The sequence below is a fragment of the Hakea prostrata genome, chromosome 2 (genome assembly GCF_041222555.1).
Source record: "Hakea prostrata isolate BN-2017 chromosome 2, UWA_Hpros_2, whole genome shotgun sequence".
Lineage (NCBI taxonomy): Eukaryota > Viridiplantae > Streptophyta > Magnoliopsida > Proteales > Proteaceae > Hakea > Hakea prostrata.
In genome coordinates this window covers 8,344,071-8,359,008 of record NC_142601.1, presented here as the reverse complement: position 1 = coordinate 8,359,008, position 14,938 = coordinate 8,344,071, and the positions used below count along the sequence as shown (strand labels likewise).

Below are 14,938 nucleotides of genomic sequence, written 5' to 3'. Positions count from 1 at the left end.
AGGCATCCGGGCGCCCTCGGCGGCCATCGTTTTATTGTTAGGTCATAAGGCGGTCACCTCGGATAGACCCCAAGGAAATCGCCTTTTTGAATTTTATTTTTTATTTTAATTTTTTTAAAACCAAATCAATGATGCCAAATTGAAGGCAGAGAATCAATTGGCAATTAGAACCTAATGATCCATAATTAGTAAGCTATTCCAATTTAAAAAATAGCATGTTGAAGCTTAATGATCTCTACCTAGGACCTTGTTTGCTGAAAAACCAATTTTCTTCATTACTGTTTCGTCTTTTTCAGAATAGATTCTTCATTTGCTACCCAAAAAAAAAGAAAAGAATAGAAGCTTCATTATCATCAAGACAAATGAATGCATTAATATGTTCTTTTTCTTTTCCATAATACATGTTTATTTACAATCATAGCCCAAATTTCACTTAAAATGCCTCGAAACGCCTCGACCGCCTCAAAAGCGCCTCGAAGGCCACCTCGTCGACTCAACTAGCCTAAACCACCTCGCATCACCTCATTGCCGTGACAACTATGCTTCAAATTGACTCTCTAATTCTTATTATGACGCTGACTTAACTAGTTCTCACATGAACAAGGACTCTATCACGACTTACTCTCAAGAGATCCAATTTGGATTCTAAGAGTAGATATAGAGTCCTAATAAAAAGTAGACTGAAACTTTGGGATTCCAACATAACCTAGGAATCTCAGCTAGACAAAGATTCTTCAATAGAATACAAAATAATGAACCAAAGAGGAAATTAATAGAGATCTAGGGTCCTAACAACTATCCAGACTCAATGACTCAATGAGACAAACTAACTAGACTTGATGAGACCCTGACCTAGGACACCATGAAAATTGCAAAATGACCAAAATACCCCTGGATCAAAATAAGGCCATAGGGTTTGGGAAATTACCCTAGGCCCTAGGGAACCCCTTTAGATAGTTTATGTTACAGTGACTTTGTTCTTGCTCCAGAGAACCCACGGTTAGTGAACTTTTATTTTTTATTTCTGCTATGGTCCCATCTCTTTGTCATGCTTGAGCTGCCTCATGAGATACTCTGTTGAACCAACAAAATCTTATCAGTCACCACATCATTAGACCAGGCTGCTTCCCTGAGCAGGCATCTAACAACCTTCTGGGGCTGACTATGGGGTCGGTTTGTATGGGTACATTTGGATGTGATTGATATCATTTTACTGTAATCGGAAATAGTAGACTCTAAAGGTCATTCTTTGATGGCCAATCACCCAGAGGGTAACTGCTTGGCCTTTAATAACTTTAAATTTCTTATGAAAGAAATATTGTTTGCAAATTGGAAGCATGGAAATTTAGAAGTTCTACATAATGCTGCCTGAAATTATATTTATTGATGTAGGGGTGGGGTTTCGGTGAATACAGTGGTTAATACTTACTTTAGTTGCCTATTCCCACATGTGCGTACGATATACACCCATTCTGTTCTATGTGAATTGGTTATATTTGAATATGTTTAGAAAGTCAGTTTTGATAACAATGCCAAGATTACTTAATGGGAGTGGCTCAGATAAGGGACTTAAGCTTGAATGGTAGCTGCCTTTGGTGTGTGTCTAAAGGAGAATTTTGGGTATGGGTCGTCATTTGATTGAAATGTTTGTGAGATGAATGGATTGATGATTCATTGGCGGGGGAAAAAGGGGAAAAAAATCAGTGATATCAGTTATCACCTTTCTTAGCTACAGTTTATAAGAGATTTTCAACCTTTCTTAGATAAATTACTATCCTTCATTTTGTTGATGCCCTTTTTTATGGTTTTGGCCCTTCTGAGAGATCTAAATCCTATATTTTGTAAGATTTTTCTTACTGTTACACTTGATAATATCTTGTTTTCTTGTTTGTATGCAGTTGTGGTAACTGCAGTCACAGAATTGGGCAATGGAAAGCCCAAGTTCTACTCTACTCCTGATATAATTGCTTTCTGTAGGAAATGGCGCTTGCCAACCAATCATGTTTGGTTGTTCTCAACAAGGTGAGAATTTATATTTTGAGTCAGTCTTCCCCAAGATAATGGCTACCAAATATAATGGAGAGTTGTCTTGGCTCTCTGATTGTGTTGTTTTCTTAGATGTTTTGTTTTTTCAGTAATACCCATGCTGCTGTGTATATGTTCTTGTACTTCTGCAGTACATAATTCTGTAATTGTTATGATCTTATCTCAAGATGCCAGTTGTTACTTTTCATTTATCATTTTGTGTCGTAGATTGTAAAACTGGATGAAGACTGACTTGGGCGGTGAGGTAGGGAATAGAATGCCAACCATATAAGAAGAGAAGAAACATTAGCAGAATTTACTACCACATATTCAAGCATTATCATTCTCTACTTCTCCAGAAATTTTGGGTGTTCTGGTGAAGTTCTTAGCTTAGAAAAGCTCCACAATCCTACTTGATTGGATATTTTAAGTAGCTTGTCTTTCCAGAATCTAGATATGAACCTGAAAGAGGGGACATTTTTAACAGTTTAGCTTGCGTAGACTTGATGGACGAGAAAGAACTGGACTAGCATATTCAGGTCTGATTCTGAAGTGATGAAGTTAAACTGTACTCAGGGAGAGAACTTGAAAGAAATCAGAGTCCCAATTCAAATAGTTCTATCACTTAGAGTAAGCGAATACATATCTTGTTTGTGTTTGAAGACTTGTGAACAGGAAAAACAAAAAGGAAGCTTCTAATGCTGCTAGATGTTGGCTTATGTAATTTTTGAAATTTGTTAGGGATTAAGTTAGAATAGTAATGCAGGCCTGAAAATGGTCTCTGCTATGGTGGGCTTTCACTGAAGGGAAATTAGAAGAATGGGAAGAGGAGGAAGAGAGAAATCGTATAAGAAGAAGAAGAAGAGGGAAGCGATGTGAGATCGTATAAGAAGAAGAGGGAAGAGGCTCACACTAAAAAACCAGCCACAAGGCTCTCTCAGACATATTCATACTTTTCCAATCTGAAATGTATCATAATACATGATTATTTAGAAGAAGAAAATCCCACTAATATAGGAATCTTATTAAACTAAGAAGTCAACTTTACGCCCCACAAAGAACAACTTTCCAGATCCGATCTTCTTCTTGTTCAAGTTGAAGGGTGAAACTTCCGATGTCAAGTGCGGGGGCTTCCATCTCTCCCTCTTTTGGTCTTCTCTCTCCATTGCTGGTGGTCTGCTTATCTTCCTCTCGTGGGTGTAATGGTTTCCCCAGTTTGTAGGTTCGTTGGACTGCCTAGCGAGTCTTCCTCTCCTCCTCCCCTCACCTTCTTTCTCGCTCTCTCTCTTCCTTTCTTCCGCCTCTTTCCCAATTTCTTCTTTGTCATCTCTTTCTCCCCTGCTGTCCCTGTTGGTATTGTTGGTTTCTATCGCCCTGCCATTGGCTCACATGGTCTTTCCAGCTGTTGCTGCAACTTTCAGGCAATCTTGCAATGCTATCAGTTCTGTTGCATTCTGTAGCTTTGATGGTACCTACTGTGATGGCCTTCGCATTGTGCTGCAACGAAGGCCCCCTTTCATTGAACAGGAGATTGCTTTGGTCTAGCTTGGCCTACTTGCCCGGGTTTTTTGGTCCTTATTGGTCTAGTGTTGTGCTTCTTGCTTTGTTGTAAGGTTATGTGGCCATGTTTCTTTGCTTTGGTTTGGCTTTGTATTATTTCCCCTCCAAAAAAAAAAAAAAAAAAAAAAAAAGGAAGAAGAGTAACACCCGTTAAAAATTCAATCAATTTTAACAAGGACAACAAATACTCCAACTCTAACTCATATCTATGTGGGAGGACTAAAAATATAATAAACAAAAAAATAAAGATTAAATATTAGAACTGAACTAATTTATTTAATTAAGTCCAACTCTTATGTGATCAAATCCCATTGGACTGGAACCCGACTAAACTAGTCTATGGATCCTGCATTAACTCTACAGGTGTTAAAAAAAAGGTCGCCCATGAGTTCTGTAAAATGAGAGAATTGGCACCATGTGATCGACATCCACAAATAGTGGGTTTGATGGGGGTGATGATCCAACGTGTCTCAAGGTCAACTGAATGATGGTTATTATCAAATAATGTTTTTTAATGGTAATTTACTCATGAGGTTTCATAATCGAAATTGGATCGTCAAACAATTCTTCAATTTCAACTTGAATTGAACCCCACGCTCATCAATTTAATCATTGCTTTCATGGCTCTCAATTTCCTCCACATTGGAATCCTTTTTTGAGGTTTGTCACATGCTTGACATTGTATCATAATAATTGTTGTTACTATCAGCAAGCTCCTGAAACCCTGTTGTCAAGTTAGAAAATTCACCTTGCATTTTATAATTCCCTCACTGATCAAACAGAATAAATTGTCTATATCAGTCTCTATGTAGTGTTACTTGAGATTCAAAACAAAGAAGCAAAACTGAAGAAAAAAGGCAACGATTGTGCTGGGGTAAACATGGAATACTGGAAAGTGGGATAAAAGGAGATAAAGGAAAAAGGAGGGAAAATCCTGGAAAAACTTAGAAGAGGAAAATAAATAAGAGTCAGACTTTTTTTTGGATGAATAAATAATGATATTAAGAGAACAGCGAACTACAAGAAGAAACCAAACAAAAGGATTCAGGGAGAAGGGATGATTTGGGAGTTGAGGCCCCAGGAGACAACAATGAGCCTGTTCCTTGGGGAGTCAACAACCGGGGGATGGGGAATGCTGATGAGTCTAGCCAATACATCAAAATAAATTGCTCTCCAAATCGAATCAAGAGAGCGGGATTTAGAAGTCCAACGCCTTAGATTTCGCTCCCACTAGAGATGATAGATCATAGCACCATAAACAAGCTTACCAACCCGATCACAAATAGAGGAGCCTGAGAAATTACTCAAAATCCAAACCCAATCACGATCAAACCCAAATGAGCGGCGGGAACGGGGCCAGATGAAAGCAAGGGCTTTTCTCCAGAGAGAACTGGAGAAGGGGCAAGAGAAAAATAAATGCTCAATGTCCTCGGTACCGGTCCAGCAAAGGGTACAGTTTGGGTTCGCAGGGATATGGCGGGAGATGAGGAAGGCCTGGGTTGGGAGGGCGAGGTTTAGGGCTCTCCAAAGGGTTAGGGCATGCCAGGGAACCAGACGAGGGAAGGCCAAGGGGGAGAAGGGGAAGGGGAACTAACCAGGTTCCAAGCAAGAGCCGAGGTAAAGGATTTTGTAGTAGAGGGGAGCCAGACTAGAGTGTCATGAGCGGAGGGGGTAATTGGTGGAAGGGAATTCCAGACTTGTGTGAGGCTAGGGTGGGGGACAGGGGCCAAGTTCCATCAGAGATGAAGTTCGATTAGAGAGAAGACTTGGGGATGCGGGAGTCATAAATGGTGCGGGCGGGAAAAAGGGAAAAGAGAATACCCATCGGATGCCAAGGATCTAACCAGAACTTAGTGGAGAGGCCAGAGGAGATTTGAATGGTGAAGGCAGGGAGAGCACAAGGTCTAAGGAGAAGAAGTTTCCTCCAGATCCAGGAAGGGTTAGGAGGGATAGGGACGGACCAGAAAGAATCAGATTTGAGGAGGTAAGAGTAGACCCAATTGACTTGTTTAGAAACAATTTTCCAAATGAGACGAAGTAAAGCGGCGGAATTGACATCTCGGATCCTTCGAATTCCTAGGCCCCCCTCAGATTTAGGCCGACAGATGTTGGACCAACTGATGGGGCGGAGGAATCTCGAGGAAACCTAGCCTTTCCATAGAAAGGCACAGAAGATGGACTCCATCTCCAAGGAGATAGACTTGGGAAAGGGAAATATGCCACACCAGTAGAGATAGGAGGATTGAAGAACAGAGCGAATTAGCTCAACACGACCGGCAAAAGAGAGAAGTCGGCTCTTCCAAAGTTGGAGACTTTTCCGAATATGATCAAGCATAGGGGCACAGTGGTGGCGAGAGAGCTTACCAGGGATAAGAGGAAGGCCGAGATAGACAACAGGGAAGGAGCCAGGCTTAAATTCAGAGATATTTAGGAGATTGGAGCAAAGGGAGTCAGAGACTCCGGAGAGGAAAATGGAAGATTTGTCGAGATTGACCTTGAGACCCGAGATGGACTCGAAGAGATTAAGAGCAGATAGGATAGAAGAGATGGATTTGTGGTCAGCTTTGGAGAAGATCATGAGGTCGTCCGCAAAGGCGAGATGAGTGAGGTTGAGGGATTTGCATTTGGGAATTGGAGAGATCAAGAGTTGATCAGTCTTGGATTGAAGGATGCGGGAAAGAACTTCCAAAGCAAGGGAAAAGAGGTAAGGGGAGAGGGGACAACCTTGACGAATCCCGACTCGAGAGGAGAAGAAGCCAGCCGGAGAGCCATTGGTTATAATGGAGAAGGTTGGAGTGGATATGCAGACCTCAATCCAATGGATAAAGGAGGGGGGGGGAATTCATGGCAGAAAGAACATCACTGATAAAATCCCAGCGAATGGAGTCGAAAGCTTTATGGAGATCTACTTTGAGGAGAGCAGCAGGGGAATGAGATGATCTCTCAAAACCCTTGACTACCTCTGCGCAAAGAAGAATATTATCCGCAATGCTACGACCAGAAATGAACGCAGTTTGGTTGGCACTAACCAGGCTAGGAATAACCTTCTTAATTCGATTCGCAAGGATCTTGGAGATAAATTTGTAGAGGAGATTACAAAGAGAGATAGGGCGAAAGTCAGAGAGGGAGGAGGCACCTGCCTTTTTGGGAGTAAGACAAACGAAAGTTTGGTTAACGGAAGAGAGCTGAGAAGGGTTGAGAAAGAAGCTTCGAACAGCATGAATCAGATCACCCTCGATATCCCAGGCACTATTGAAAAAGCCCATACTAAACCCATCGGGGCCGGGAGCACGATTGGATTTGTGGGAACGGATAGCCTGAAGAATCTCATCATGGGAGGGAATATAGTAGAGAAAGGGAAGGGAGAGAGGGTCAATGAATTTATTGATGAGGTTGGGAGGGAGATGGGGCCTACTAGGGAGGGAAGGAGGAGCGAGAAGATTAGAAAAGAAAGAGACGACTTCCGCTTTGATTCCAGGAGGGTCGGAGATCAAGGAACCATTGCGGGAGAGGAGAACAGGAATGGAGTTGTAGTTGTGACAAGCTTTTAGGGATCGATGGAAAAAAGCGGTATTGGAATCCCCAAGCTGGAGCCATTTGATTCTAGCTTTTTGACAAAGGAAACTTTCTTCAAGGGAAAGGAGGGAAGATAACTCAGAAGAAAGGTCCTTCTCAGAAATCGCCAACGAGGGATTGAGAGGATCACCTTGGAGGAGAGATTGGGTTTGCAGGAGATTGGAGCGGCTAATGGAAACTCTAGAGGAAATGTTTCCAAAAGATGAGGAGTTCCAGAGCTTGGGAGATTCCTTAGTGTTCCTTAGCCGGCGGGCGAAAGCAATGAGGGGAAGAGAGTGGCAATGGGTAGGTTTATCCCAAGCCTCTTTAACAGTGGAGATGAAATCAGGGTTAGAAGTCCACATATCAAAGAATTTAAAGGGCTTAGGACTGAAGGAGGAGGGAGGGGAAAGATGAACAAGACAGGGGGAGTGATCAGAAAGACTAGGAGAAGAGAAGGAGGCATGGGAAAGAGGGAAACTGGAGAGCCAAGAATGATTAACAAGGAAGCGATCAAGCTTCGAGGCGATTCTATCCTCACCAATACGGCGATTGTGCCACGAAAGCGAGTGGCCCTACCAACGGAGATGAGTGAGACTAAAATCATCGATACAAGAATTAAAGGCCTCAACAGCAACCGGATTGGGAGAACAGCCACCAACCCTTTCATGGGAAAAACGGACAATATTAAAGTCTCCACCAACACCCCAGGGAGAGTTCTCACAAGAGGGAGAAAGACAACAAATGGAATCCCACAGAGGAACATGATCAGAGGCACGATTGAAGCCATAGACGATGGTGATGAAGAAGTTTGAAATCGAAGGAGCATTAGGCAAGGAGACCGAAAGATGAATGTATTGGGAGGAGGAATTAGAGAGGGAGATATTGATTAGAGTCGGATCCCAAAGAATCCAGATACGACCATTTGGGGAATGAGAGTAATTGGAAATAAAGGACCAATTGGGGGCTAGAAATTGAGCAATCCAATGGGAATTATCCTGATTAACATGGGTCTCAAGAAGGGCACAAAAGGGGGCTTTAGAATCCAAAATGAAATTCTTAACCTCCCTTTGCTTGGCTATAGAATTAATGCCTAACATTCCAAATAATAAAACTAGACATAAACACAATGGGGAAGGGGAGAGAAAAACAATTAGCAACTAATATCGGGATCATGAGGGGCAGCACTATGAGGGGGGGGGGAGGGGATAGCCTCACACAAGGGGGAATCACCAGGGGATGGCGTTTCAAAAATATTTGGGTCAATGGATGAAGCTGAAAGGGGGGTTGAAATTTCGGTAGAGGGGGATGAGGGATGGGATGAGGTTGAAGGGTCAAAAGTTTGAATGTTTAAAAGCATGGGCCTGGGTAGGTTCACAGGGATCAAAGGGTTGGGGCCACTAGTATCATTGCATTTAGGGGGCACCGAGGACAATGGCTGAGGGATATTCTTCAAGGAGTTGGGTCTATAAGTTGGGTTTTTGAAACAAATGGGCCCAGCCGAAATAAGAGCTTAAGGCCCATTAAGAGGAGGAGAAGGGGTTTTTAAGATGGGCTTGGGCCAAAAAGAAGGATTTAATGAGTTTAAGGAAAAGGAAAGAGGAAGCTGACGTCTGTTTGGGAGTTGTGTAGTGGGGCCTAGCTGGCGAGAGGGAGTCGGTAAAATGGGGGAGGAAATATCGTGAGAGGAGGGGGAAGGGTTTTTTGGAGTAAAGGTTAGGGTATCGCATGGTACAGAGGATAGCAAATTTGCAGGGTTTACAGTAATCGAACTAGCATCATTTGGGAAAGATCGAGAACTTGGATCAAAGGAGCAAGAGCCAGTTACCTCAAATGACCGGGCAGCAGCCCCAGGGCCGACATCACCAGTCGCAGGAGCAGGAACCTCAGGGAAGGAGACTTCAGCATCGTCAGAGGAGCTGGCGGGACGAACAGAGATGTCGCCATCGAGCACCAGAGGCGCAGGAATCATAGCAGCAGCTTTATTTCTTCTTCTTCGGCGACGGTAAGTCTTTGACGGAGGAGTAGGACCGGTGAGCTTCACAGGAATCAAATGCGGAACTGAATAGTAATATTCTCTAGAACATCGATAGTATTTTCCTTCAATGGGATAACATCAGAGCTTCTGGTATCATGAGGAGGCATAACTTCAGCATGGTTCAAGCACGGAAAATCAGCTGTTGGGAGACTGATTTCAGCAGATCGAACAGAAGGAGGGTCATCCGGAGTAGATAGTTTGAGAGAAGTGAACAAGCAATCTTTCGCATCGTGGCCGAACAAGGAGCAGGTTGCACAACGGGAAGGGATCCAATCATAGACTATGACTTGATTATACTTGAGGCCCAAGTCATCGGCAATAGGGATGAGCGATGGGAGATCCTTTGACGCAGAGAAATCTACACAAATTCTTGCATATGAAAGGCGAGACATACTGAGAGTTTTCACATCAATTCTGATAGGCTTTCCAAGAGCAGAGCCAATACGGCTCAAGCAATCTGAATTCCAGAACTCAAGCGGTAGACCAGGCAAATTGATCCACAGGGGAAGAGAGCTGAAGTCGACCCTGCGGAGAGGAAGCGAAGGAGTCCATGGTTTGAGGAACAAAGGAGATTTTCCCACAAACCAGGGAGTCCCTTCAAGAGCACGGGAACGGCAGTCAGGAGAGTCAAACTTGAAAAGAAAGATTCCGGCATCAATGAGGTGAATATCCAGAATACCTTCAGCTTTCCATTGCTTAGTGAGAGATGATTTTATGATTCCAAAGGGGGGAGGAGGGCCAAGGAATTGGCCGATAACTGTTCCAACGGCGAATTCCACAGGCAGTAGCGTCAGAGGGACAGTGAGCAGTGGGGTTGGGGCCGGGGCCATCAGAGGTAGGAGGGATGAAAGAGAGGTCAAGATCAGAAATGGAAGAGGGCTGTTGGTTGAAGAGGGAATTCCAAGGCTTGTCAAGGGAAATGGGGGAAGGGTTACTCAGGGAAGAGGGGGGAACAGGAGGGGGGTTAATGTCAGACATGGAGGCCAAGAGTCAGACTTAAATGGGAGACTGAGGAAAAGAAAAAACGCTTGTATCAAGCAACTTGGAATCCAATGGCAGCAGAGAATTTTTGGTGGATTTGGAATGCTCGTTGCACAAGGAGAAGGTGATGGGAGTGGATGTGGATCCCTCCCTCTCTCTCTTTTCCTGATTCTTTGCTTCTCGTTCTTCTCGTCTTTTCCTGATTCCCACTCCCCCTTCCCTTTTGTACTTTTGAGGTTTGATGGGTTCTGTAAATAAAAGTAGAAAACCAGATAAGGACAAAGCTTGGAGAACAAGAAATACCCAAGGAAGCCTCAGACCAATTCTCCTATTAATAGAAGCTGAGTAGTGAAAACGGAACGAAATCCCTCTTTATAATTAACGCTTGCACTTCTATAGCACCCCACTCTCTTCAAGCTGGATCATATATGTTAATCACACCTAGCTTATTACGAATATAGTCAACTCATTTAGTTCCCAAAGGTTTGGTAAACAGATCTGCTAATTTTTCTCCTGTACAAACTTGACTAGAGGGAATCAATCCTTGGTGCAATTTCTGACAAACAAAGTTACAATCAATTTCAGTATGTTTCGTATGCTCATGAAATTCAGGGGTTGAAGCTATGTGAAAACTGCTTGATTATCACACCATAAATAAACCAAGTTCCCTATGTAACTGTGTCTCCATGCTAACTTAGAAGCGATATATGCCATACCTCAATACTATGTCTCTACACTCGACCGGGCAACCATAGTCTACTTCTTACTTCTCCAAAGCACAAGATTTCCACCAACCAAAGTGCTATAACCTTTGGTTGACCTTCTGTCACCCAATGATCCATCCAGGTCTTGATTTGAAAAGCCTTCAACCCCTCTTGGGGTATGCATAAGCTTTCTTAGGGTACCTCCAAGTTCTTGTAATAGCGTCCCAGGGAGATGTCTGAGGAACGGACAAAAGTTGACTGGCAGCACTGGCAGGCTAGCAATGTCAGATCAAGTCACAGTCAGGCAACTGTACTTGCCAACAACCCTCGTTCAGAGAGAGAGAGAGAGAGAGAGAGAGAGAGAGAGAGAGAGAGAGAGAGAGAGAGAGTTCTAACAACCAATATGAACTTATCTCCGTCTCTGCTAGTCTTTTCCGTCAACGAGAGAGTTCCAACAACTGATAAATTTCTCTGTTGGTTAATGATTTTAGGATCTGATTGCGCAGCACACATCGCACCAGATAAAACACGACCTTCAGCAGTGGTTGAAGATGACGAGACACCTGCAGAAACTAATTCCTGTTATGCTTCAGGCAGCAATCGGGAAAACTTCTGTTTTGACAAGCAGAGGCACAGAAACTGCTGAAGAGAGAACAAAAAATCTCTTCTGTTGATCTTTGCTGGAAAGTAAAGGAATCAACCGATTAAAACATGGTTGCTTGTACAGGCGATTGTCGTGCTCCCACTAGAGATAGAGATGACGAAGGGATCAGCTGCAAGGGTTGTTTCAAGAATTGTCGACGAATGACTCGAATGCTTTTAGCTCTGATGCCGTTAGCAAAGTAAGAATAAACTGCTTCCCAAAGTTGATGATACCCATTCACCCTTATAGGCTATTTAGTTAATTACAGATTTATATATGGTAGACTAGAACCAACTTAGAGAGGGAATAGGAATGCAAAACAGACCCAAAAAAAGAGATAAGAAATAACTTAAAAGCCCAAAAAACATAAGGGAAGGAGACTCCTATTCTAGTTAGAACTCCTGCAACAAGATCTTATGCTTAATTCTGTATTTTATCTGTAGGTGTCAATCTGTAGTTGTACTTATTGAATGTCTGTTTTTTTTTCTTTGTCAGTTCCTAGTAATTGTTTGTGTTTCCAGCTAGAAGAATTAAGCCATTCTGATTAAATTGCTGTTCAATTTTATGCTGTTAAATTGTTTTCCTGTTTTGGATGGATCAGAAAGACAGTAAATGTTTTGGTGTCAGGGCAGAATTTATGGCTACTGATTGTTTTCTTTATTGCTGTAGGAAATCTGTGACTTCCTTCTTTGCAGCCTATGATGCATTATGTGAAGAAGGAACTGCAACAACTGTATGTAAGATTCTTGATGAAGTTGCTGATGTCTCTGTACCAGGTTGGTACCAGGTTGGGTTATTAAAGCAAGCAAGAACTTTTAAGGAAACTAGACTGGCATATGCTGATTCAGTTTTCAGTTGGATACATTTTCCATTTCAGTGAACTTTAGTTGAGAAAAAAAAAAGGAGAATTGAATATAAAGAAGGTCCTAAGCACTTCTCTGGACTTCTCCTTAACTGGGTTCTTTAGTATTACTCAGTACTTCTTAGTTTTTGGTGGTGCTGTACTGCTGTTACAAATATTTACCGTATACATAAAAAATACTATTAACTTTGCCGTAGACTAAAAGGTAATTGAAGTTTTTTCCCTTTATGAGAGTGAGAGTCTTTTATTTAAAGAATTACTACCAATTTATCAAAAAGCATCACACTTGTAACTTGTCTTTTACAATGCTTCTGAGTCGACACTTGTTGCTATGGCAAAAGCATGAGCTTCCAGCATGTGAGGAAATGGGTTTCAAATCTGGCAGCCAGTTTGGGCTAAAAATGCTGAAAGTTCAGGGGGGGGGGGGTTCCATCTGCCCTTGTTACTCTGCAATAGAGGGTGTAGATGTTGACTATGTTGTTCTGAACCTATATAGATATGTTGCCTTCTTAAATTCATTCTATGCTGTGTTCTCTCTCTCCCCCCCCCCCCCCCACAAAAAAAAAAAAAAAAAAAAAAAAAAAGAAAAAAGAAAATTGAGGTTAGAGTGGGTTCACTTGCTACTTGACCATTTTACCAAGTATCTGTTTGTTTTCTATCAATCTCCAGGATCAAAAGACCACATAAAGGTGCAAGGTGAAATCTTGGAGGGCCTTGTGGCTCGCATAGTTAGTCCTGACAGCTTGAAACATATGAAGAAAACTTTGGCAGACTTCCCTCCTGCAACATTAGATGGAGGTATACTATTTTTATCCTTGATTTAGAGTGATCTGAGTCCTAGTTTACATTATTTTTTTAATGCACTTCATCTTTTGTGTTAATTTTTATCTGTCTTTGCAGTGATGTGTGTTGCTCTTCTGTCTATATATTTTGAATCCCTTTGTGTACATGTCCTAGATTTATTTACTTAACATCCCCATGCCTGGTATATGACACTGCAATTTGTTTCATCATCCATTTACATTTGATGCATTCCTTGAATAAGTATAGCTTAGTTTGTGATGGATTTGAGATATTGAACCGAGTCTAGACATACATGAATCTTTTGAAGATTGAAGAACTGATAAGTGCTTGAGGAGTTCTCAAGAGATAAGTTTCTGGTCTTTATAAAGTAACAATGTCATCTTCCAGGGTTGACCTTGGTGGCACGCATATGAGGTTAGTAAGTTTCCAATGAATTGTCCCCAAGCTGGATATGGAGTATCCTTTTTAAGGTAGTATCTGGAGTTCAGTTAAGGATGCATCTTATGAGTTATGAGTGTAAACATTTATAGATGATAATTGTTTTAAAGCATGCTTAGACCATGATGGGCTTCTAGTTTCACAAGTGTAGGGGGAGACACACAGGATCAAAAGCACATGAGCATCCTAACTAATAGAGGAGGGGGACAGGTGTCAGAAGATGACAAGGGTGACAAGCACACATATATATGGGGGTGTTGAGAAACACGATATTGGTAGAATGGCTTATGGATCAATGATCTCAAGCCCTCTATTTATAATTAAGTGGAAAGTACACTATTACAAGGAATATAATTTTACATGAATACAAACTCTAATTTAACTCCTATAAAAACTCTAGTTGAACTCCTAGTAGAATCCAACACTCCCCCTCAAGTTGAGGCATAGATAGTAGTCATGCCCCACTTGCCTACGATAGGAAGGAAATCTCTTCTTTCAAACCCTTAGTGAAAACATCTGCTACTTGGGTTTGAAAGAAAGAGATTTCAATATGCTTAGTTCGATCATGTTGCACCGGATTATTAGCAATACTAATAGCAGCCTTGTTGTCACAATATAACATCATAAGGTTTGGAACTTGGACTCCAATATCTTGCAGCAAGCTTTTCAACCATAGTAGCTCACAAACTTCATGAACCATAGCTCTATATTCAGCTTCGGTACTAGACAAAGCTACCACATTTTGTTTCTTACTTCTCCAAGTAAATAGATTAGCTCCAACAAAGGTACAATAACCTGAAATTGACTTCTTGTCTGAAGATCCAGCCCAGTCTGCATCAGTGTATGCTTCTACTTTTAGATTATTAGTGGGTGACATAAGTATTCCTTTTTCAGAAGTTCCCTTCAAATACTGTAGTACTCTAGTAACAACCTTCATATGAGCTAAATATGGATCATGCATGAACTGACTCACTATCCCTACAGCATAAACGATGTCTGGCCTAGTGTGGGACAAGTAAATAAGCTTCCCTACCAGCCTTTGGTATCTTCCTTTGTCCACTGGTTCTCCCTCTTTTTCTTTAAGTTCAGCGCAATAGGGGTATCAACTGCTTTACACCCCAACATTCCCACTTCTGATAATAGATCTAGGACATACTTTCTTTGGAATAGGAATATACCTTTCTTTGGTCGAGCCACCTTAATAGATCAACATGCTTCCTTCTTGTTTAGCGGAGGACTGGGAGTTACAGCTTGTTCCGGAGGAGCTGCTAGCTCACTGCAAGGAGTCTTGGAGGTGTTGGTCAAGTGGAAGGAGCCTGCCAATTTGT

The 14,938-nt window shown here is 42.0% G+C and overlaps 1 protein-coding gene across 1 annotated transcript in view; it reads left to right on the top strand.

Moving 5' to 3' along the window:
- Window positions 1-14,938, top strand: part of RNL (RNAligase) — a 52,353-nt gene that overhangs the window by 10,228 nt on the left and 27,187 nt on the right. Inside the window, exons 7-9 of the mRNA XM_089144155.1 lie at window positions 1,899-2,022; window positions 12,176-12,282; window positions 13,038-13,166. Coding sequence (XP_089000281.1) covers window positions 1,899-2,022; window positions 12,176-12,282; window positions 13,038-13,166 — 360 coding nt within the window. The remainder of the gene's footprint in view (window positions 1-1,898; window positions 2,023-12,175; window positions 12,283-13,037; window positions 13,167-14,938) is intronic.